At 38.5% G+C, this 23726-nt stretch overlaps 1 protein-coding gene across 1 annotated transcript in view; it reads right to left on the reverse strand.

The window, feature by feature from the left end:
* Window positions 1-670: 670 nt before the first annotated feature.
* The window catches only part of LOC129262356 (intermembrane lipid transfer protein VPS13B-like), a 61649-nt gene continuing 38593 nt past the window's right edge, over window positions 671-23726 (reverse strand). The window contains exons 35-54 of the mRNA XM_064102317.1: window positions 23419-23580; window positions 22414-22686; window positions 21342-21422; window positions 20304-20482; window positions 16927-17097; window positions 15864-16116; window positions 14827-15012; window positions 14259-14393; window positions 12747-12977; window positions 11341-11530; window positions 10475-10911; window positions 10056-10211; window positions 8611-8960; window positions 7474-7721; window positions 6825-7001; window positions 6182-6352; window positions 5353-5538; window positions 4698-4800; window positions 3775-4024; window positions 671-3587 (exon numbers count right to left, since the gene is read on the reverse strand). Of these exons, the coding sequence (XP_063958387.1) occupies window positions 3285-3587; window positions 3775-4024; window positions 4698-4800; window positions 5353-5538; window positions 6182-6352; window positions 6825-7001; window positions 7474-7721; window positions 8611-8960; window positions 10056-10211; window positions 10475-10911; window positions 11341-11530; window positions 12747-12977; window positions 14259-14393; window positions 14827-15012; window positions 15864-16116; window positions 16927-17097; window positions 20304-20482; window positions 21342-21422; window positions 22414-22686; window positions 23419-23580 (4242 nt within the window). The 3' untranslated portion in view covers window positions 671-3284. The remainder of the gene's footprint in view (window positions 3588-3774; window positions 4025-4697; window positions 4801-5352; window positions 5539-6181; window positions 6353-6824; window positions 7002-7473; window positions 7722-8610; window positions 8961-10055; window positions 10212-10474; window positions 10912-11340; window positions 11531-12746; window positions 12978-14258; window positions 14394-14826; window positions 15013-15863; window positions 16117-16926; window positions 17098-20303; window positions 20483-21341; window positions 21423-22413; window positions 22687-23418; window positions 23581-23726) is intronic.

The following is a 23726-nucleotide window of genomic DNA, read 5'->3' on the forward strand; positions in this document are numbered from 1 at the left end:
CTGATTTACCTGACAGTTACCATAGTAACAGTGCTTCTCAGAAAATCAAAATCAAGGAAAGTTGATGAAACGCTTCCCAGGGCCCTGTCTTACTATGGAAATCCATCAGTGCCTTAATTTTTTCTACAGGAAATTTGCACAATGTCCTTTGTAAACAAAGAGAAGCACAGCAAATTTTCAAGAGAACAATGAATGCATGAATATACATCACAGTTAGAAAATATTTTGAAAATCATGCCTTATAGATGTTGCTGGCTTTCCATAGTTGCGATTGATTGGATCAATCGCAACACTTTGTAAGACGGGGCCCAGGTGTCTGTGGTCCCAAAGGAGTTGACTTGGGCAAGATTGACCTGTTTTTTTTGTTGGTTTTTTTACTTAAAATACCTCATGATATAACTCATTCAACCATGTCCCATTGACCACTGAAAAGATTAATCCGATTGGTGTATTGACATGAGAAAATGTTTATTCAACAATCACTTCGGCTGATCCTAAAAAGCGCCAGCTATGACGAAGGTCTCACGAAGCTTGCAGCCTCGCAAACGAAAGCTTACCAAAAAAAGGTAACTTTTCATGATTGTGGAATACAGAACGTTTTTCATGTCCCACTGATTTCTCGATTAAAAAAAAAAACTTCCACTTCAGGAACAAAACACACACTAGCTGGATATCTTGTATTCTGTAACTTTATCTTTTCATTCAGAAAGTAGAACATGTAATAAAACTTTTACCCAAGTAATCAAGTTATCAAGGTCAAAGATAAATAAAAAGGAAAGTCTATAGTATAAACAGACAAATATACACAAAATGAGAAAAAAAAGATGGAATAATACTTGTCACATCAGATCTAAACTGAAAGATATCAACATCCATTATTCGATGCAAAGCACAATTCTGAAACATTAAGATAATTTGCGTCATGTTATATAGTGGAATGCAAAGGCAAATTGTACCATTCCTTACCAAAGAAACAAAAACAAACCACATCATGAATGGGGGGGGGGGGGGGGGGAATACAAAATTGAAAAGTACATTTGTACATTATATCCTACAGGCTACAATATATTCATGGCAGTAAACTTCATTAAATGCATTAATACTTAATATACATATATTTATCAATTTTGGCACCAATTAAACTTTGCCTAAATAAATAAAATTTCCAAAATACACTTAATTATATTCAGCATTTCTTTCAGGTATAAATATATTCTAAAGTTTTCAAAAAATAAAAACAAACTTATATTGCAACAACTGTCCGATATTGACAATACACTTACACGATGAAATATGAATAATTTTAATAGATCTCTATAAATCTGTATCACATGATTCATTACATCTTATGTAAATATATTAATGAGAAAATTACTGTTTGAAAAGAGGAAATGTAAATCAACACAAAAAAATCAAGGAAGACTTAGAAATCAAATTATATTCACAATGTTTCTTTGTTTTTCTTTGAAAGGTTAGTGTGTACATGGAATCCACAATGGCTAAGTTTAAATAATAAACAAATTCAGGATATCTCTGCAATAAACTAAACTTCAGTGGATTGATATGGCTGAGATGTAAATAACCTTGCCTTGCATATTCCCAAGAAATGGAAGGCAATGCAATTGAGAAGCAAAATTTTAATTCACTGTTCCTCTGAAAAAAAAATCACAACGCACATTGGGCCATATTCTGAACTCAGGTTTAAATTAAACCCTGGTTTAAAGTTGGGGTCAACTATGGAGAGTCAATTGGGGCACAAACCTCCATTAGTACACTTTCAATTATTAACTGATGTGAAACTCACATCATTCATAACTGCTGGGAATGATAACTGAAGTATTTTTCTTCATTATGAACGCAAAATGGAAACAAAACAGTAAACATATAAAATATACAATGTAAACAGAATTTTGAGTTTTTGGCTGTCCATAATTTTAGCAAAGAGTTAAGACCGTGATCTAAGTTAAACCTGACTTCAGAATACGGGCCATAGAACTTGATTCTATGAAGTAAACAGTCTTAGAACCTGGGTCCCGTAACACAAAGGTTAGCGATTAATCGTACGCTTGATTTTCACGAGAGATTGTAAATTCTAGTCAATGCAATCAATCGCAGAAAAAATGTTCTACGATCACTGCTAAGCTTTGTGTTACAGACCCCTGACCTTTATTATACAAGTATTACAGGCACCCAGTACTAAATGTTTTCCTTTTCCCCCACAGGCCAAATTTGCTGCCTAACCCCGGCAATTAAAGGAAATGCTAGCTTTCCCCCACACAAAATTCAGTAATCCCGGACTAGTAGCCATTCATGAGCGCTTATATCTGATTGGACCACAGCACTGGCCCCATTGCCCCCAGGACGTACACTGAGCACCATCCTTGGCTTGGCCGGGGGTTTCTTTTCCCACTAGCAACACTTAACCCTGGACTATCACTCTCAGCACCGCAATAGCGCGACTTACCCTCCTATTTTACAGGGCCAATTATTCCTGTTCTATAGGTTGGGTTAGCCCACTTTGCATAAACCCTGTGTGAAAAGAAAGTGGGCTAAGCTCAACCCCGTACTATAGGTGAGGCTTAAAGGCAATTTAGTCCCACCTATAATAAGGGGTTATAAAAAATAAATATTTTGCAAGTGTAGAAAGATTATTTGATAGTCTAGTCATAACAAACACCTTTGTCAGCTTTAAAATCGCTCTCAATAAGATTGAGAGCTTTCTTTTTCACTTTCACTTAAATGATGCACATAAAACTTCAGTGATTAAATAATCCAAGGTGAATTTCACGATGGAGAGATGTCAATATGTCAAAGGGTGCAAGGATTGTGAAATGCTCAAATTGACAGATTTCTGTGCAATCAATACTATCGAGGCAGTGTGACGTCCTAGTCTACATTCAAAGAATATTTTGGGACTCTTGGGTGATTGCAAGCTCATATTGCCCAAAAGCTTTGAAGAAAGGCATTGACATAATTATCTTTCACACACTTCATTTGAACAAGTGATTACTTTTCCATGAATTTTTAATTTTCATGAAATAGGTCCTTAAACTTTCAAGTTAAGATGACATGATTTGAAACCTTAACCTTGGTTAAGATTTCAGCATTCATACTAGCATGACAAGGCTTAAAAATTATTTCAACTTTTTTTCAGGCCAAGTTTTTGTTAGCGGGATGGGGGGGGGGTCACAGTTTGCCCCCCCCCCCCATTGCTAAATGAGGGCTGAGGTTATAATCAATGTGCATCACTATCGCCCTCTCTCTCTCACACACACACACACACACTACATCTCAGTCATCTTAGCTTTCTCTGCTGCCAGCTGCCACTGTCTGTACTCTATATTATCCCCTTCATCGTAACAGAACCCTATACCTCCTAACCGATTCTTGGCCGCTGTATACAGCACAAGGAACGTCTCGCGGTGCGCCATCTCCATGCTGTACTGATACGAGCGCCGAACTTCCTGCGACCCTCTTTCCGATGCCTCCGACGGGCTGTCAGAGGCGGCGGTCGGTTCGTCTTCGTGACCCGATGTGTCCGAGGTTGCCGCCACGTAGTCCGCCACACGGTCTGCTGTCAGAGGGTGCTGTGAAAAAAATGCATTTATCAAATTAATCGCAAATCAGTAATCCACATCTGGCGAACATTTGATCAGTGTAAAAAGCAGTATTCGGTTGCTGATTATTGGTTTACTGACTGAATGCATCGATTGTTTGAGTCACTCCCAGGCCAAATCTCTGTAATCCTTTTAGAATGGAAACTGAAATATTCACCTTTTCTTTGTGAGCAGCTGCTGGACCCTTGACAATGACCTTGAGCATTTTCTCATTGAATCTGACCGGTCCACATGCAATGTCACACAGGGGAAGGGTCAACTGCTGCATATCCTCGCTTGAACTCACGACGTATAGGACTTCAGGGGTAAGAAGCAGGGCGCCCCCACGCTGTAGGCCTTGGACAGTCATGGATGTGATGTCTACGTGGTACAGGATTTCGGAGGTTGGGAGGGTTTTCAGCATCTTCCTACGGGTTTTGAACAATTCCAATCACATCAGTGTCAATTCCAAGCTTTACCGATCTTACATTCTCTTACCTTCTAACTCCCAAAACAATGCAAAACTCATTACCATTTTAAAGATAACATTTTTTATCAATATTCTTGCGATTCCACCTTGTGGACAGCCATATTGTATCATTATCCATTGACCGCTGTCATCTTTGCACACTACAGATGATCTTGTGTGTTAAGGTCGCTATCACATGACAATGAGTGCAGTGAGAGCTTGGCTATTCTAGTGCAAACAAAATGGATGCTTTTTAACTGGAGAGCTTAAGGTGAGTGGCTCAAAGAAAGACTTCATTGATGGAACAACAACAAAGATCTTATTTCTACAAAGTGATTTATCTACTTTCTACAACGTTTCCAAGTCAGGGAGTCTTTTACGGCTTGACTTATGTTATTTAATTTTTGCAGACGTGTACCAATCAGATCTGATTATTTACGCTTGGACCGACCTTCAACGTCACCATCCGAAAGACGTGACCAGGGCTCAAACCTCTGGATCAATTTGTAACTTCACCACTTAGACTGGATTACAGGCGCACTCCATGATGCCAACTTTATATGGACATGGCCTTTAATACAGAACCAGACAAAATATTTGAACAGCAAAATTACAATCATCCAACAACTTACCATTCATATTTCAGCCTTGCATTAGTGGCTGAGCTCCTGATCACACTAAACTGTGCTCCTAGAGGCGTTAATTTCTCTGCAAGACCGGTTCCATGTAGGATACCTGAATTTATATACAAAAGGTAAATACAACACATAGATTTTAAAGAGAGCCAAAAACAGTTGAAAATGGCAGAGCCAGTCATTTGTGTGTAGTCCTACATATTTATGTGTGCAGCACATGATTTGCCACCCCCAAACCAACAATAAGTCGCTGAAGATAAATTTTGAGATAAAAAAATAGAGCTTGTAAACGCAAATCCTCCGCTTTAAAGTAATATATAACACGTCACAATTTATCAACATTTTCCCTCACAAGTACTAGATTGAATGCAGAAGAAATTCAGCGAGAGATTCAAAAGATTTAAGAGAAATGTAGCTTCCACAATCAACAAATTCAGAAGCAGATCTAAAGAAAGCATTTACCATTCCCTGTAATACAAGTTTGGATAGATGAACAGACCATTTATTTCATTTATTAAAATCAACCATTTTAAAAACAAGATAAATATACAGTAATATACACTATACAGTAATTTGCACTATGAAATCTATCATGGCCAAAGCTGGACTGCACTGCCTCTTATGAAACTTGACATCATTTTCATCTACCTACCCTGTCCTGTTTGGGCCACCAGCTCAGCTGCCCCACCCAGAGGTTTGACCACTGCCCCTACCAGCCCCTTGCCAACGCCTGATATCACACCTCTAGCTCGCTGCGAAGGGGAAGCGGACAAGGACGGATCGGTACCAGCTCCCTGGAAGCTGCGAAGGGGTTGGTCAGCCAGTCCGGCAATGGCTCCTGAGAAAGTCAAGGTTAGTACTGAATTAATGCCACATTGTAATGAAATATCTTATACAGGGGCAGCCCTGAGGGGTGACTGCCCCCTATGATTTTTCAAATAGTTAAAAATAAAACTGAGAAAAAAAAGGAGTGGGAAAAAAAAAGAGAGAATTAAAGGATGCAGGTCAGGGTCATGCAGCCATACATTACCCCCATATTCAATTAAAAAAAAGGCACTTTTGGATCATCTCTTGACCCCCCAACCCCCTCCATGGCACCATTCCTGAAATTACACCATATATATAAAAAAATCCAGCATTTGGTATGATGTCAGAGTGCAGGATGGTGCATTTTGATGCCTTAGTGCTATTCCCTGAATATCATGTGATTTGGACCAATCAGATTACAGAACAGTCTTAGGAGTTGTGTAATCCGCCATGTTAATCACTGAATGCATTCAGTTTCACCAAAGATTCTTTGAGTGCATTATGAATCAATGAGAAACTTGAATTATACATAAACAGCTTTTTTTTGTCCAAACAAAATTGAACAATTTTGTGCCTCCCACCCCCAACCCAATCATGAGATCCTGGACCCAAGAATGCCAACATTTCCAGAGTGAATTTACGTGAAATCTAGGATGAATACAAAGTATGCTCACCTAGCAAACTGATTCCAAAGCTACTCAGACCTTGGACAATAGCCGAGGACATCCCCTCCGGTATGCGGCGTCTCTCTTCCTCACGCCTTGCCACATGGTCAGCATCGAGAGACAGACGATCAAGGTTGCGAGACATGCTGGATGCAAACTTGGTGATGGAAGTAAGCGTACCTGTTTTAAAAAAAAAATAAAAGCTTCCTTTTTTAGCAATCTTGCAAACAGACTAGCCAACATGATTCACTCTTTGACAGCAGCTGTTTGTTTCAATGCAAATTCAGTGATTTCTGTTAATGTTGGGATCCGGGCCAGGCTGAAACTCAGAGCCAGGCAAGTTGGGGGGATTCTAAATTCTCAGAGTTTGCCAATGAACGTAGAGGGCAGCAGCAACACGTTCATTAACTTTACAACATTTTTGCCATAATTTTGATATGGATGAAATAAGTGACCAAAAAGACGTCTGAGAATTCAACAAACGTTAAAACCGATGCCAAAATACAGCTGTTCCGAATGCTTGTCTTCATGTGTCAGGAATAACTTATCATTCATTCAACATTTTTCGTATTCCGATGATAGCAGAAGTGACTTGTTTGTTCAAGGGAGTCACTACAGCCCATCTTTTATATTGTATGATTATATTTCTTACCGGCCGACAGATGACGAACCAAGGATGACATTCCGGAGGCCACACCTGCTACAAAGGCACTAGGACCCCTGGTGAGTCCCTCGTAGGGTAGGTAGACTGTATCAAAAAGGCCTGTACGAACGCTACGCAGGAAACCGGCTGGGTTACCAATCAGATCCAATGAACCAATAGCCCAACCTGAATTTACATCACAGAAAGAATACAGCGATAACAAGTAAATATCCTGCATACAGTTTCGCTCAAAATTTAGTGAACCCCACCACAAAATGCGCTCCTCCAAGCTGAGTGTTGAATATAGACAACAACACTGTACAATGTTGGGCGAACCTACAGAAACAAACTTTATTTTGATGTAAATACCTTAGACATGGCACAACTTGAACACTTTAAATATATTCATTTACTGGATTAGTATCAACCCGTTATGATCTGGCGTTCTAAACATTATTGAGGTTCTGGTAAAAAAAAAAACCATCAACATGATCCATGATCACCTAAAACCTGTTTAATAGCAATGGTCTTTGACTCTGTATCATAAGCACTTTAAACTAAATCTCAAAAGGTTTGGAGGATGTACCCAAGACAATGGATCATTTCAGTGTCCTTTTAATAATAAGGCTTTAAACACCGATCAATCAAACCTACTCACCGGCTTTGAAGAGAGCTCCTGAGGTGTAGTGGAGCGTCAAGGCTTGGCCTAGCTGACGATGGGTCGCGTAAATAGGTCCAGTCTCATACCGTTGGAACTGGAGCCGGGTCTGGTCCAAGGAGATGAACATCTTGAGCGTAGCATGTATGCTGGCGGTCAAGGAGATTGGGAGGATGGTCAGCTGCTGAAGGCCGATGGGAGACCTCAAGGCGTCCATCGCTACGGTCACCATTAGAGGAGGGCCAGACCTTAAAGTGGAAATTATGTAGAATAATACAATATATAGCATTAATGGGGCACCGTTCATGTCGTTGCCTATTCAGTGGCACACTACATATTACCCTGGCTGTAGCTCCAGCTGCTATTAAAAGGCACTTGGTGCATTCAGGCAATTAATCAAGCCAGGTACCCATTCACCTCACTTGGATTGAGTGCAGCACAATGTGGGCAAATTTCTTGCTGAAGGAAAACACACCATGGTTGGCATTTGAACCCACGTCCCTCTGATTGAAAGACGAGAGTCGAAACCACTAGACCACAATGCCCCCACATGAAAACATGTTGAAACAAAATAAAAGACATTGTTTGATGATAAAGTAGAATCTACAGTAGCTTTTTTTAAAGCTTCTTTTTTCTTCTGGAAATAAGTTGAATGAAGTATTAAAGGGGTTCTCCAGGCAGAAAAATTATGTGATTTGAACAGATTGAGTAGAATCAGACAAAGAAAACATTAAAAAATTCATAAAAAATTATGCGAAGAATAAAAAGAGTTATGACCTTTCACAATTATGCATTACTTTGGCAAAACAATCCAGTGCACGGCCTGATGAATATGCAATAAGCAAACTGATGATGTCATTTCCCCATTTATTTTAGCATGAGATGATGTTTATTCTTATGTTTCTCCTGCAAGAAGGTGAAAGTAGGACTGACTACTAATTTATTATATAAGATTTATGATCATTGCTGAAAGTTATTTTCTTAAAAGGGAGACACATATTTATACAAGGAGACATAATTTTACACTCAAGAAATAAGTCAGGATGAGATATCTATGACTGATATAATTAAAGAAACATTAAACTAACATATCGATCGTCAAGTAAAACAGACAAAGAATATCAGAAAACCACCCACCTTGCCGAGGGCGCTTTCTGGACCAGACCTGATGGGGAGTATGTCTCCACGAGGCTCTTGGCATTCCGCAGAAACTGGTCTTCTATGTACACCTCCATGTTGTGGATTGCAACTTCTGCGTTGCGGAGACGATCTCCGAATCCCTCGTTTCCTTCCACGAAGACGTGCACCCAGAGGAAACTACTCTCTCTGTTCTCTTGCGCTCCTGCATAGACAAAGTTGTACCATCTTTCTGGGGTAAGCTGGTGGTTGTGGTCAATGTCTGGCAGGAAGTTGTCCTCTGACCTTTCATGACCTCTGAAGACGACAGGGAAGTCGTAACCGCCGCCATCTTGGCTCTGGTTGTCAATCTGGACAGATTGTATCAAGAGATAAAAAATGCATTCGTATAACGAATCCCGTAGCTCAGCAATGTATCAGGAATTCATTCCTAAAAATGCGAACGTCTGAGTTATAATATGCAATGCGTTGGAAACACTTGTATTATTTTTGTTGCATCATTGCTTGCAGGGATTAAAATGAAGAACTACAAAATAAATATCAATATGAGAAACTAAAATCTACCTAATGAGTGTAGAATTTTATGATTCCCTCGGACTTCAGGGACTGATCGGTCTTATAAGGCAAGGGGTTATAAAGGGGAATCCAACCAAATTAGAAAGTTAATAGAGGAACAAGAAAAATCAGACAAATACTTTCACCATTCTGTATCACTTATTTTTCCTCCTCTCTCACACATTTCATGATCAAGGTTGGATTCCCCTTAACCCTATTAAGAAGACTGGGGGGGGGGGGGCTGATTCAGCCCCCCTCGATAAATCCGCCGAGCAAATTTTTTTTGACCGCGTCGCCCACCGAACTTTTTACTTTCAAGTCTCGCGCAAATTTTGAGACCAAAATTGCAACCCCTGGGTACGCGGTTCCGAAATAACACGACATTTCATAAGTGCAAGCAGACCCAAAATTGCTCAAAAACGTGAATTTGTGTACAAATCCAATGTAAATAGTGTTTTTAGCCAAAATTCATAAATGTATCATTATTTTTCCTTTTACTGATTAAAATCCCTGACGATTTCCTGATGATTTGAAAAAAAAAAAAAAGTCGAAAACAAAGAAATACATAAGAAATTTAGAAAAGTATAATAAAATACATAAGACAAATAAATGCGATAGTTGAATTTTTTAAAATCCATTTGATCAGATCCTTATAAAGAGTCTGTGTACCAAAATTAGCATTCTTGAGGAATTATTCATTTTATTAGATTTTAGAGCAGACTTTGATCTCATAGTTTTGTAGATTATGCCATGGGTAACGCGCGTGCCAATTTTTGTCGCCATCACGCGATCGACGGCCGAGATCCCGTCTTCTCAGGCGTCGAAATAGCCCAGTCTATTTAGGGTTAAAGCAATACACTTTGACATGATACTAAATGAATCGGACTGACCTGGATTTCCGCGACGGAGAAAGTAAGCAGATGAAGAGCATGGAGAGCCTTGGTGCGTTTCAGGTCCTCTCTGGCAACCATGAGAAAGCTCACACCTTTAGCGGTCACCCGAAGGACTTCCTTGACCTCTAGTCCGGGTGTCTGGTCATTCATCACCTGATAACACAAGTCATTAGAAGAATGTCAAATGATTGGAGCTCAGACCGTTCAGCCACCTGTGAGCTCCATGAGGTTAATATCAAGAAGATACCCACGATTCAACTAGAAATGTATGTTCTGTAGAGAACATTTTATCTACAAGCAAGCTTTATTTTTCTATCAATGCCAGGGGCAATTCAAACAGGCTGAGAATTGGCAAATTGATAGATAAATAAAACAAAATTAACTAGATGTTATGAAGTAATCAAGCAAGAACTTACCTTGACGACAATACCAGCTGTGCCAATGGACTGGCTGATCTGAGGTGGATCGACTTGAGATTCCTCAACCTGTTCATCCCTAGAATTTAGAGAATCCACAAAGATATGAATCAACGTTCCGACGCATTCCGTAGCGACCAGCAGGTACCCTCCCGAAGGCATAGAAACTATCTCGGACCTTGTCGGGTTGCACGAATCGACAATATCCACCGCCTCGCTCCATTGCTGACCTTCGACCTTTGACCCGCCTTCCATGAGAGACTGGGAGGAAGGGACGGTGACCGAGCCTGGAGGCTTGGCGATGGCAAAGTGGAACTTGTGGACGTTAGACTGCTTTGACTGCGCGTCCAGAGGAGGGTTGTAGTGGATGACGGAAGCGGATGGAACAATGGGAATCTTAGGCATTGGACTGAACTCTTCTTCTATCTCCAGGGCTTCTGCAATGGGAAAGCAAATCAAGTACAGTTCCTGCGATATAACTTGACTACATGGGTAATTATAACACAAATTCATACATGGAACGCCTCTGGCAGTCTCGCCTGCATCACGCAATTCAACATAGCAGCAGAGCCGACTATGAAAACAGCTAAGATGAATAATTATTACAAAACACCATCCATATGATAATAAATTACTAAGTTAATTGACCCTTAATGACCCCTGAGCTTGATCATGTAACCTCCACTTTCTTGCCTCTCCATTTCACTTCTACCTCTATCCACCTTTATCTCAGTCCTTTCCAGGACTTCACACATGGCGTTCTGTAAACCATATTTGATATTGTTCATACCACCATGCAAACTTCAAACATCATCTAAAATATATTGGGGACTACTTGGTTGTTCACAATTATAAAATTACCTTACCTTCCACCTTGGTGTGTTCTTGAGAATGCCCAATATGAACAGGGAAGGGACATCGATTGATGACTAGCACTTTGGGGGAGGGGTCCAGGTCAAAGGTCACATAGGTCATGCCCTGATGGCAGTATACCATGGCGACCATGGGACAGGTCACGATGTTCTTGGACTGGAACGTCTTGGAAGGCTTGGTGATCTGTGTCAAAGGTCATTTCAAATTGCACTCGTGCTAATTACAGTGATTACATTGCAGTGAAGGTCAAATTGATCTTGTCTACATATAAACAACGTATTATGCAATGATGGTGAAAGTTGATACACACAGAAAGAGTCATCAAAAGATTACATAAAGATGAATACAAATGAATTTGCATGGCAAACATATAGTTATTCCTAATCCATTCTATTCCTCAAGAAAAACTATCAAATGTACCTTTATCCCCCCCCAAAAAAAATAGAAATACAAAAATAATGTGTGATGCCATTGGTTCCCTCATTTGAATACTGATCTGATCAGCAAATGCATGTAATTGTCTTGTGAAATTAAGAAAAACTTTAAATTGTCAGTACTTTCTTATTTTACATCTAGTTCTGTGTTGGGCTGGTTCGATTTTCTTAATTTTTTTTTTATTGAATCAACTTTTTGTTGGGGTAGACTTCCCCTTTACAATCACTTGTAACATGTTATGAATATATGGATTGAAGGGATCAGCAAAACACAAGAGTTAAATCAACGCGAGTGGTGATTGATGGGGAAATAACACTTTATCACATGATTAAAGGGTCAAGCACGTTCCAAACTAGGGGTTTGATACAATAACAATCTTTGTAAAGTGACACAATTTATTGCCCTGCATTTCAAAATTTTGTGCTGTGATAAGTCAATCAAACAGATGAACATATAAGCGTAATACATGGTGTTTGTTTGAATTACCAATCATGAGACCCAGAGTCTTAGGATTGTTTTGGCAACCCAAAATAAATGACGATCCTGAGTTCAATCTGATATGTGCTTTCTGTTGTTTTTAATATCATGAGAGTTACTCACAATGGATAGATTATTAAGTGTAAGGGAATAGGCTTTTGCAATTGCATGCTATTCAATTCCCCCATGATTCCGAACTTGCGTGACCCTTCAACCTCTGACCAATCCTCTAACAAGATTCATAATAATATAGAGTATTTCTAAAGCACCAAATCCACAGTAAGTGCTCAAGGTGCTGAGAAAATGAAATAAGATTACATGGAGCAGCAAAAGACAAAGGATAAAAGAAACACAATCATGACAATGAGAGGAAACTACATGAAGGCAATTTTTAAACAATCGATATTTGAAATACGACGAATGGAATATGGCAACTGATTCCACAGGGAAGGTCATAGTACGTGGAAGATAATTAAAAATAGCTTACTGGCAGAGTGAGAGGAACCCTAGGGAAATCACTGTCAACCTTGAACCAAGCACTCCATTCATCAAGCCACGCCCCCTCTGCAGCTGATTGGTCACATAAGGCAAGAGATAGGTAATGGAACGATCCTGTTGGCTGGCTACACGCTGGGCTACCCCATTTGAGGTGAGGGGTGTGTTCTGATGACTTGGAGGGAACGGTGACAGCCTGGATGGTGTTTGCTTGGATGACAATCTAGATAGATTAAAAAGAAATAAAAGAATAAAAGTGGGAATATCAAATATTCTACTGCAAATATGGATAAATTGCATTCATGATTCTATTTTGGTGTCAGTCAAAGGTCATTTTTAAAGGTTTATAATTACCTGGGGCCAGTCTTACAAGGAGATGCGATCGAACTGATCAATTGCAACTATGGAAAGCCAGCAACATCAACATCTAAAATACATGTTTGTTCAAAATATCTTCTAGAAATGAGGTATATTCATACATTCACTGTTTTCTTGACAATTTAGTATGCTTTTCTTTGTTTTCAAAGGACATTGAGCAAATTTCCAAAGCAAAAAATAATGACATTGATGGATTTCCATATACTTGAGATTAATCGGATTAATCGGATCAATCGTAACTCTTTGTGAGACGAGCCCTGGTCTACATAGAGCAGGTGTAATCCTCAGATAGCCTAATACCACATGGGCTAAACCTATTTGGTCTAATTGCTGCTTGGTCTACACTACACTTAATCTAGTACATGCTTATCATCATATTCCCATTAAGTCTAATACCCAGTTGGTCTAATTTCCATTTAATCTACTGATCATTTTGTACATTGTTAGATGAAAAATTTAATGCAAAAAGGCCATATTCTATAAAGGGGTCTCAATTATACCATGGTACAAAACCATTATTTCATCGCGTACACTAAGATAATCAATGCACACTTTCAGCAAAATATACCTAATTGAAGCATGATAATGTGAAGTCTGCATAAACCGTGGTTTTGTACCATGGTACAATTGAAATCTCTTAAGAATGCAGGCTAAAATATTCGTCTTATCATACAGACAAAGTGGATATTAGACGAAAGCCTGACTTGAAATGAGAAATAATGACAAATGGGATAAATGGCAATTAGGCCAAATGGTTCATAGACAACTTGGTCGTAAATGTTTTAGGCAAACTAGGATGAGACCATGAGGGATAAGACCAAATGGAAAGAAGATGGAAGCGAGTGTGGACCAAGTAGCAATTTACCTTTTGTATTCTGTTCTCCTAGATGCCCTCCACAAACGCAAAGAACATTATTTAAGTTTTAAACATCAATTCAGCTTCTCCCATTACATTTGTGAAATTGCAACATTTCTGCGCATAGAATAATGGCATGAAATGTAAATTGGGGAAATCAAGTGTGTTTTGGTTTTCACAGGTGTGTATCTTATGATTATTTACATCTGGGACAGACCGTCATCACCATGTCTCCTCAAGTCCTTCTTAGCCAACCTCTAAATGTCTCACCTTTTCTTCTGATCTGAGGTTGACCATTCTTATCTTGAGATCATGTTTAGAGTTGTTTCGGAAGACGAATCTTGGTCTGATTGTTAGGATTCTGATTTGATGCTTCACTGTCGACTGCATTACAACATGGACAACCTGGAGAGGAAAAAGGTCAAAGGTCATATTTTATCTTCCCAAAGGCAATCTCATAAAACTTGTTTTTTTCATATGATATAATTTTCTTCTGGAATTATCCTTCTAGATTTATAAAATAAAATAGTAAACTGGATTAATATGGGGATATTCCAGAGAATACAAAGTGCAACGATTACTACCCCCAGCTTTAGCTTGAGCTTCTGATTCATCAGCAGAGCTCAATGCATTAAATCCTGAAAGTTATCCATTCACCTCACCATGGTTGAGTGCAGCACAATGTGGATCAATCTATTGCTCAAGAAAACCCCACCATGGCTGGGATTTGAGCCCATGGCCACCCGTTTAAAAGATGAGAGTCAGAATCACTAGACCATGATGCACCCAGATACAAGGGCCATTAGAGAGAATATGTGAATAAAAACAAAATGATCACCTTCTGTGTTCCAAGATGGACACCCCTGCTAACAAGTTCAATGGTCCCATGGTCCTCTGGTTGTAGCTGCAGTCCCTGGACTGGTTCATTTTTCTTTGGAGGGGTGCTGACATCATTGAGGAAATTCACAGAGTCATTATACACATAGTCCTCCCCTTCATGAGATAGACTCAAGGACAGATTGGCCTAGAGATTAAAAGAGAAGAATCTAAAATCTGGGGCCCATAACACAAAGCTTAGCAATCATCATAGAATATTATTTATGATTGATTTTATTGACCACAATGTACAATCAATTGTGGAAATCATGTTTAATTCTATCGACTACAATGTACAATTAAAGGTATTGTTTAACTTTGTGAGCAGCCGATTTAAAAAATTCTCAAACCAGGATGAAACATGTGTACAAGTGCATGTATTAGAACTAATAAACCCTGAAAACAACCATTATTGAGAATGAAAAGCTAAAACTACAAGGCAAACCCCGATTTTGTAAATAGGCGTCTTATAGACGCCTAAATAGTACACATAAGTGTATGGGATGAAATTGAGATGGTGTTTTTGGTCACTTTATATTTCAATTTTTGAAGTACTAAATAATTATTTTCGAACGCAATTTTTTCTGGGCTTCATTTTTGTAACATATCACAGACACAGGTGACAAGTGTGACCTTCTAGCTCAGATTTTCAAAAAGTCAAACCAATGTTAACCAATCACTTTAATTGTGAAAATCATACGATTAATTGCTAACCTTTTTGTTACTGAGCCCTGATGTTTTGGGGGGTGATTCACAAAGATTTAAGTGTGACTTAGTTTCACGCCTTAATTTTCAGTTGCGTGCATTAGGCATCACTTCATTTGTCAAATCATTTTAACAGGATGTGCACTACTGCGTACATCTATCAGTCAATTAGATCACGTGTTACATATCACATACACGTCAGCATTTAAGCATGACTCCTAAGTCACACCTAACTCTTTGGGAAACACCCCCCCCCCCCCCGATTTAATTTTCCTTTAAAAAAAAAGTACTCACTTTGAACTTTTGTGGTGCACTGGTGGTCCTTGCAGTCACCTTGGTAGATTTACCCCCTTCTTCCATAATGGTGAAGTCCATGTCTGTCTCATTCACTACCCAAAAACATGGCATGATCTCTACCCTGATGGTGTTGACCTTTGACCTGTGTTGGACCATTCCAACCTGGAGACTGGCCGAGGGGTGTCCAGCAGCTTCTGCTGAATGAGGGGCAATGGTGACACCCTGCAGGGACGATGCATGCAGCTTGGAGCTGAATGAGAGAGGTGATCATAAAATCATAATTTACTAATTTAGTCAGACTGTAGGGAGAAGAGACAGCCAACATTGCTGGGCGATCTTGCAATATCAAGATCATGCGATATTGACATACATATTGCATATTCAATAAGGATTTTATGATTGTATTGATATATTGCGGTCACACAATATGACGAAAATATTATCGATTATGAAGAGTTAATCACCATCTATTGGCCTCAAAAGCGGCTCTGTATTGCTTTAAACCAATTCAGAAGTTTGTAAGTTGGTGTAAGTGCCAGCTTTCAGGGACAAACACTGATGGAAGCCTTACTTTCATTCCCCCTTTCCTGCTCTCACGGATTTGCAGCTCGTAATGAATGTATCTAATGAATATTCATACACATGTTGTATCCTGTTATCGGCAAAATTTTGCTGGCGATAATCGACTAACGTTGATCGACAGACACTAATAGCAATAGAAGGCACATGAAAAAGGCAGGGGACAGAGAGGGTAGGGAAGGGGTGAAGAGGGGTAGGGTGGGATTGGAGGAGCTGGAGGCATCATATGGAGAAAGGTGGTAAGAGTAATTGCTATGCCAGATAAATCTAGCCAACCCCAAATTCAGGGACTAAAATAAGGATTTAAAGCCTGAATTTCTACTCCTACTCTTAACCCTAATATAGTCAGCATTTTCTGACGTCATTTTGGGGGGTATCTGAATAGGGGAATATCAGAATTAAGTATTAAAAAAAAAACTATTTACCAGTTAACTTGATTTCCGCTTATTGAAAGAAGAAAGTAATTCAAATCCCCATTTACCTGCTATAATCGGGATGGTTGTAAGGCCAGAACTTGGTCATATCGAGGTCATCTTGATTGTCGGCTAGTCTCTTTAGTCCCATTGCCTCATCTGGGTGGTGGGTTATATTCTCAAACATCTCGGTAGAGATGCAGACAGCTGCAGAGCTGGAGCTAGCTGCCACGCTCTCACTAAATTTGGTAATATTGTAGAGAAAAATGTAGGTTTTGGTCATTATCTAATTGAAATTCGATGGAATTCAATGGATGGGAACTCGATAGTTCTGCAAGATATGTCTTTGTAAACATAAGGGAAGATTTACAGGGATTAGTATGTATCAACACACATCAACAGAGTCATATTTTTTCACATACTCATATCTCCCTCATTTTCTAAATAAAGAAAGATGATACCAATGAATTCAAATTGATCAATGTTTTTTTGTTGTTTTTACATTCATATGTAGTATGTCATGGTGTGACATAGCATTAAAGGTTGTTGTTACATGTAGATCAGGGAATTATCATTACCTCTGATACCTAACAACATGTATTAAATGCAATTTGCATTCAGATTATGATTTATGAAGTTAAACTCGGTAAATATTGTAGTCCCATATGTAGATTTTCATGGTGTTGACCAAGTGTAAAACGATCAATAACGATCAAAACGATCATGAAATCAACGATTGTTTTCAGTTAATGTTGCAACACCAAGAGCGCTATATTAAACGTAATGACCCAGGCCTAGTTTCACCACAGATTAATTACTAGCTACACAGCTATTGCATTTACAATTTTAAGCAAAATCTACAATTTAGCATAAGTGTATTGTATTAAATTGAGCTCCTCTAGGAGAACGATTCTGAGGAGCTCAATTGAGCTCCTCGAAAAAATGAGGAGAGCGATTTATTGAGCTCCATGAAATTATAAACATGAAGGACTGCTAGCATCGTGAAGATCACCTATACAGATAAGCACACGTGGGGCAGTGAATTTTTCATTGCTTAGAGAAAGACCACATACACTGCTGGAATGCCAGGCCTACCCTGCCCCTTTCTCAACAATTACACATTTTCTCCCAGACCCATTGGCCCGTATTCTGAAGTCAGGTTTAACTTAGACCATGGTCTAACTCTGTGCTAAAATTATGGGAAGCCAAAAGTGTCAAAATTTGTATGTTTCTTATGTTTATTGTGCTTTTTCCTGATTCATCGACGGTGAAGACAATCATCTATTTGTACTTCCTAAACAATTATTAATGATTTGAGAGCCAAATGAGGTGAAATATTATATCTCTACTGTCAGTGATTTATGTAATAATTGGCTATCCATACATAAACCACAACTTTAAACCAGAGTTTAAGTGAAACCCGACTTCAGAACATGGGCCATTTTGTACAAGTTTTCTCTTCATACATAGCAACACTCAGTGGCGGACCGTGACCCGGAGGAGACAAAGCATTGGGGGGGGGGGCACAGCATTGTTCACAAACAATTCAAATTTCAATTCAAATTCAAATTCAAATTCAAATTTATTTATTTCACTTCCATCAATTGTACATACATGAATTGTATACCATATATAAACATAAATATTTGTATACGTTGCAAAAAAGGAAATAATGATACATATGTTGTGAAAAGAAAAAAAAAACACTTGGACAATTTGGGCAACACATTGTAGGTTTTAAATAAGTATACTATTTTTCAATAGAAATTAAATTAAGATGGAAATGGAGGGACCCACTAAAAAGCAACGCTTGTACAATGTGGGCCCCTCAAAAAATAGATAACACAACAAATAACAAAATAGCAAAGTATAAATACAGATAATCAAATGAGAAAAAAATCAATAACTGAGAGGGAAATACTCACAAAATAAATACAAAGTTATCAAAAATATACAGTTAGATAAAGGACAAAACAACCCGTCCTAAAAATATCCACCCTTCCCCACCCCCCCCCCCCCAGAAAAAGAGAAGGGAAAAAAAAAAGGAGAATGCCCTGAGAAGATGGATGGGTGTTGTTGTATGTAGATAGAACACATGCCGTCGTGGACTCAAGCAAACTGGATTCAATGATGTGTATAAAAGGAGAAAAAGTATATAAAATAACCTGGAAAGAATATAATGCACGAAAAATGTGATTGATGCCGTAAACAAATAACCGGTAGGAAGGCGGATAAGCGGACAGGAGAGGAGAAAATAGAGGAGAGGATAGACACAATAATGTATGAGGTTCAATAATGAGCACATCGGAGAAGGACTTGTGTCAGATTTTTTTTTAATAAAAAAAAGGATAATAATTATTTTATGTTTTAATTGTAGTCTTTAAAGTAATAATGATGACTTGACAGAGATGATGAATTAAACTTAATTTGGGAGTATATTATAAGGTTTTAATAGAGATAATTTGAATTTAGTCTTAAAAGAGTTCAAAGATGTTGCATTTGTTGTATCATTATGAAGTGAGTTCCATAACTTCGGTCCATCATATATAAATGTGTTCTGAGCCCGCAAAGTTCTTAAAAGTGGTAAATGAAATTCACCCAATCGCCTTGTTGGATAGTTGTGAATGGATTGATTTTTTTGAAAAATTGAATTGAATACATTTGGGAGGTTGTTGTTGTTATAGTTATACATAAACTGACCGAGATTAAACAAATATAAGTCTTTAATTTTCAATATTTTATTTTCAAAAAATAATGGGTCAGTATGAGACAAATATGCCGTGTGACATATAATACGTAGAGATTTCTTTTGTAATAGGAGTAATTTGTCTAAGAGTGTTTGTTGTGTATTACCCCACGCTAAAATTCCATAATTTAAATAAGGCAATATAAGGGATGAATATAATGTCAGCAGAGACGATAATGGTAAACAAAATTTAAGCTTGTTAATTATACCAATGTTGCGTGAAATAGTTTTACATATGTTATCTATGTGAAATTTCCATGAGAGCTTATTATCGACTATTATTCCAAGAAACTTAATATGGGATACATTTTCCAAGGGAGTTCCATCAAAAATAATATCAACAGGAAGTGTATTTATAGAGTTGCTAAACAACATATATTTTGTTTTTTGAAGATTTAGTGACAATTTATTTGCTCTGATCCATTCGGTGACATTTTCTAGTTCAGAGTTGATTATATTGGCAAGGTGAAGAGGATTTTTATGTGAAAAAAATAAGTTGGAGTCGTCCGCAAAGAGAATGAAAGAAAGAACATCTGATGATCTACAAAAATCATTAATATAAACTATACAGTGCCCCTCCAATGCTTTGTCTCCTCCGGGCCACGGTCCGCTACTGGCAACACTGGTGGCAATTTTATTGGATTTTGATCTATCTTATTGCTTAATAGATTGTTACTATGACCCCAAGAAAAGACCTACCTGACAGAGGTTAGCGTGAGACTGTACCATGATAAAGGAGGGATCTGATAGAGCTGTTGCAATGACCCTTGACCTCTGACCTCTACGACCTGTGTATCATTGCCCCGAGCTGCTTGACAATGAACGCTGACTGGGAACGGGAGGTGACTCTGGAGAGTGAACAGAGGGCTGAAGACAACCTGTCAAAAGAATGATTAAATTCACACCTTATTTTCATATTCTGAGGGATGTCTGTTACCCTGACAACCATGTCTGTAACGCACATCCCTCCACTCCGAGCAAGCTGCTCCGACCAATGTGGAGCGTTGTGGCCCGGTGGATTAGTCTTCTGACTTGGAAACAGAGGGTCGTGGGGTCGAATCCCAGCCATGGCGTAATTTCCTTCAGCAAGAAATTCATCCACATTGTGCTGCACTCAACCCAGGTGAGGTGAATGGGTACCCGGTAGGAAGAAATTCCTGGAGTGCTTGAGCGCCTAGGCAGCCCAGCTAAAGCCGGGGTAATAATAATAGCAAGGCCCGCTGGGAAAACAACTGAAGTGGCTTCCCTGGGTAAATATACCTATGTTATTATTATTATTATAATCGCAGTCTGACCCCTGAACTTTGACACAAACCCCTATGATGTCATCATCGCTGCTGGTCAAAGCAGGATTTTTGTTTTCTCAGATTGGTGGGATGAAAAAATTCTCTTTCTTGAGCATCTTTCATCTGTCATTCCAAATTTAGAGGGGTTTTCACTAAACAAACACATGGCGGCCTGCACTGTGTTGAACATGATGATTGTGAAATGTGTGCAAATGAATTGTTCAAAGTTTCGCTTTGTTCAGTTAACGTTCAATATCATGTGAAAAGTGCTAATATCAATCATGAAATTTATTAGATCTAAACCAGTTAAGAATGAATTCATTTCTCTTTCGTGAAACACTTCTGATAAAATCAAACTTGGTTCCAACGAAATCAGTCAGGAAACAGCGTTTTGGACCATAACGAATCAGCAATAATTTCCATACACAACATACAGAATAAAAATACATACCAGTCTCTGTGTATTTCCATCGTGAGTTTCCGTGAAGATTTGGCACCAGAAATAGAATCTCCTACCATCAGCACATGGCACCTGAACAAGCAAAATAGCAGAAATTTATTGAAGATAACACCACTATTACAAAAATAATAACTTTTCTATACCTTTTATGATAGTTTTGTTAACCAATGTTCACCCAGATGTTAAATGGATACCCGGTAGGATGCCAACGTCAATGTAATTAGATTGGCATATGTGCTCCAGTAAAAAACGCTTGCCTGGCCATGATACTCCCCAGGGAGTGGAGAAAGTGCATTTTGAGTGTGGAACAATCTGGATCCCATGACTGGGTTAATAATAATTACACTGTAAAGCGCTTAGAAGTATGAAGTGCTATATAAATGTAACTATCATTGTTATTATTATTCAAATGTGGTCTTCATGATTTAATCATGATCGGGGAATGCTGTACAATATACAATGGGTAGCAGAGTAGGATCATATAAGACTATGATCTGGGTGGCAGTTTCATGGAGCTATTTACAAGTTATGAGCAATTTTTTAAGTGACTGGTGATCCTCACTTGTGGTAAATGAAGAACATCAAATTTTCTATAGTGTTGATCTAGTGCCTAAGAAAGGGTCACCAGTCATTCGTAAAGTTGCTTTACAAACAGTTTTGTGAAACACCTATCAGAATCCTCTAATCAGGTAGTGGTGTAAAGCACTTAGGGGGTGTTGCAAGAAAATATTTGCGATCAATTGCAAATATTCTGTTGCAATTTTACAACTGATAGATCAATGTTAGCTGTAGCAAATCAGATTAAACTTCTTGTTCCAAGGAGCAGATTAGCAATCAATCACTAATTTGCAATTAACTACAAGACATATGATTGATTTAGGGATCAAAATAGACTTGCAATTGATCGCAAGTTTCTTGCAACACCCCATTAGAGACATCATTCAAATGTATTAAATACACAAAATAAAAACAGCATATAATTGCCATTATTACAATGAACAATGAACATTTCTATCTGACGTAAATATCTATAATTCTTAAAATTACGTGGGATGTCTGTTACCTTGACAACCATTTCTGTAGCACACATCTCTCCACTCAAAGCAAACTGCTCCGACCAATCGCAGTCTGACCCCTGAACTTTGACACAGACACCTATGATGTCATCGTCGCTGCAGGTCAGAGCAGGGAGGCTGGAGTTGGGTTGGAGTGACCTGGTCTCCTGGACGTTGGAGCTGGACCGAGGGGAGGTCTGGGAGAATGACCTCCGTGTGACCTGTACATCCAGCGGGATGGTCAACTGGTTTGAGAATGTCTGGGTACCCGTAATGATGATCTAAAGGATTGGAAACAAAAAGAAACTCATCAGGGCCCTGTCTTACAAAGACTTACAATTGATCCAATCAATCGCAAGTCTATGGAAATCCTTCAGTGTCATAATTTTTTTCTACAGGAAATTTGCAAAATGTCATTTGTAACAAAGGCAAACACACAAAATTGTCAAGAAATCAATGAGTTTATGAAAATACATCATATCTAGAAATATTTTTGAACAAACATTTATTTTTAGATGTGGGCGTTGCTGGCTTTCCATAGCTGAGTTTGATCAAATAAATCGCAACTCTTTGTAAGACGGGGCCCAGGACTCACTTTCACTTAACTCTTCATGATGTTATGAATGACTTAACAAAGAATTACTGGAATATTCATTACCAAGATGTGAGATGAAAGTTTCTCTCAATATATCAATAAACTATGACTACATTTTAACGAAAATATATTTAAAAAAAGAATATATGAATGAAAGACATACTCAACTTGCTATAAAACAAGTAACTTAAAAAGTTTTGAAAAAGTTTACCTCATTGAACCCTTTTCAAATATCTCATACAGGCTCTAAGAAAAAAATCATATAATAATAATAATAATTCTTTTTGAGTAAATAGTGCTCATCACTTCCATTGTCAAAACTGTGCAAAATTAATATTGTTAAAATAAAGCCCTAAATACACCAAAATCACTTTTCCGAGGAGCACCGATGAGCCAGATTTAAACAGTGAGGGCTTACTTGTCTCTGAACGGCGGTGATCTTTCTGATTTGAATGAAGATAGTTGCTGTATGATCTCTATTATGAAGGACCCGTACTGTCGTATCTCCATCCTCACCATCAATACTGAATGGCTCTGACCAACGGAAGTTACGCCAGTTTTCCATACAGACGTGAAGCTCCTGTAAGGGGGGGGGGGGGGTGGGTGTTCACGAATAATAAGTGTGTTTTAAAATTGCAATCAATTTCCTGGTCACATGCGGTAATGTATATCAATTAATAATGGAATCGAGTGTTGAATACCATGGACTGTTCTCTGAACTCCATT

This window comes from Lytechinus pictus, chromosome 1 (assembly GCF_037042905.1).
Source record: "Lytechinus pictus isolate F3 Inbred chromosome 1, Lp3.0, whole genome shotgun sequence".
Lineage (NCBI taxonomy): Eukaryota > Metazoa > Echinodermata > Echinoidea > Temnopleuroida > Toxopneustidae > Lytechinus > Lytechinus pictus.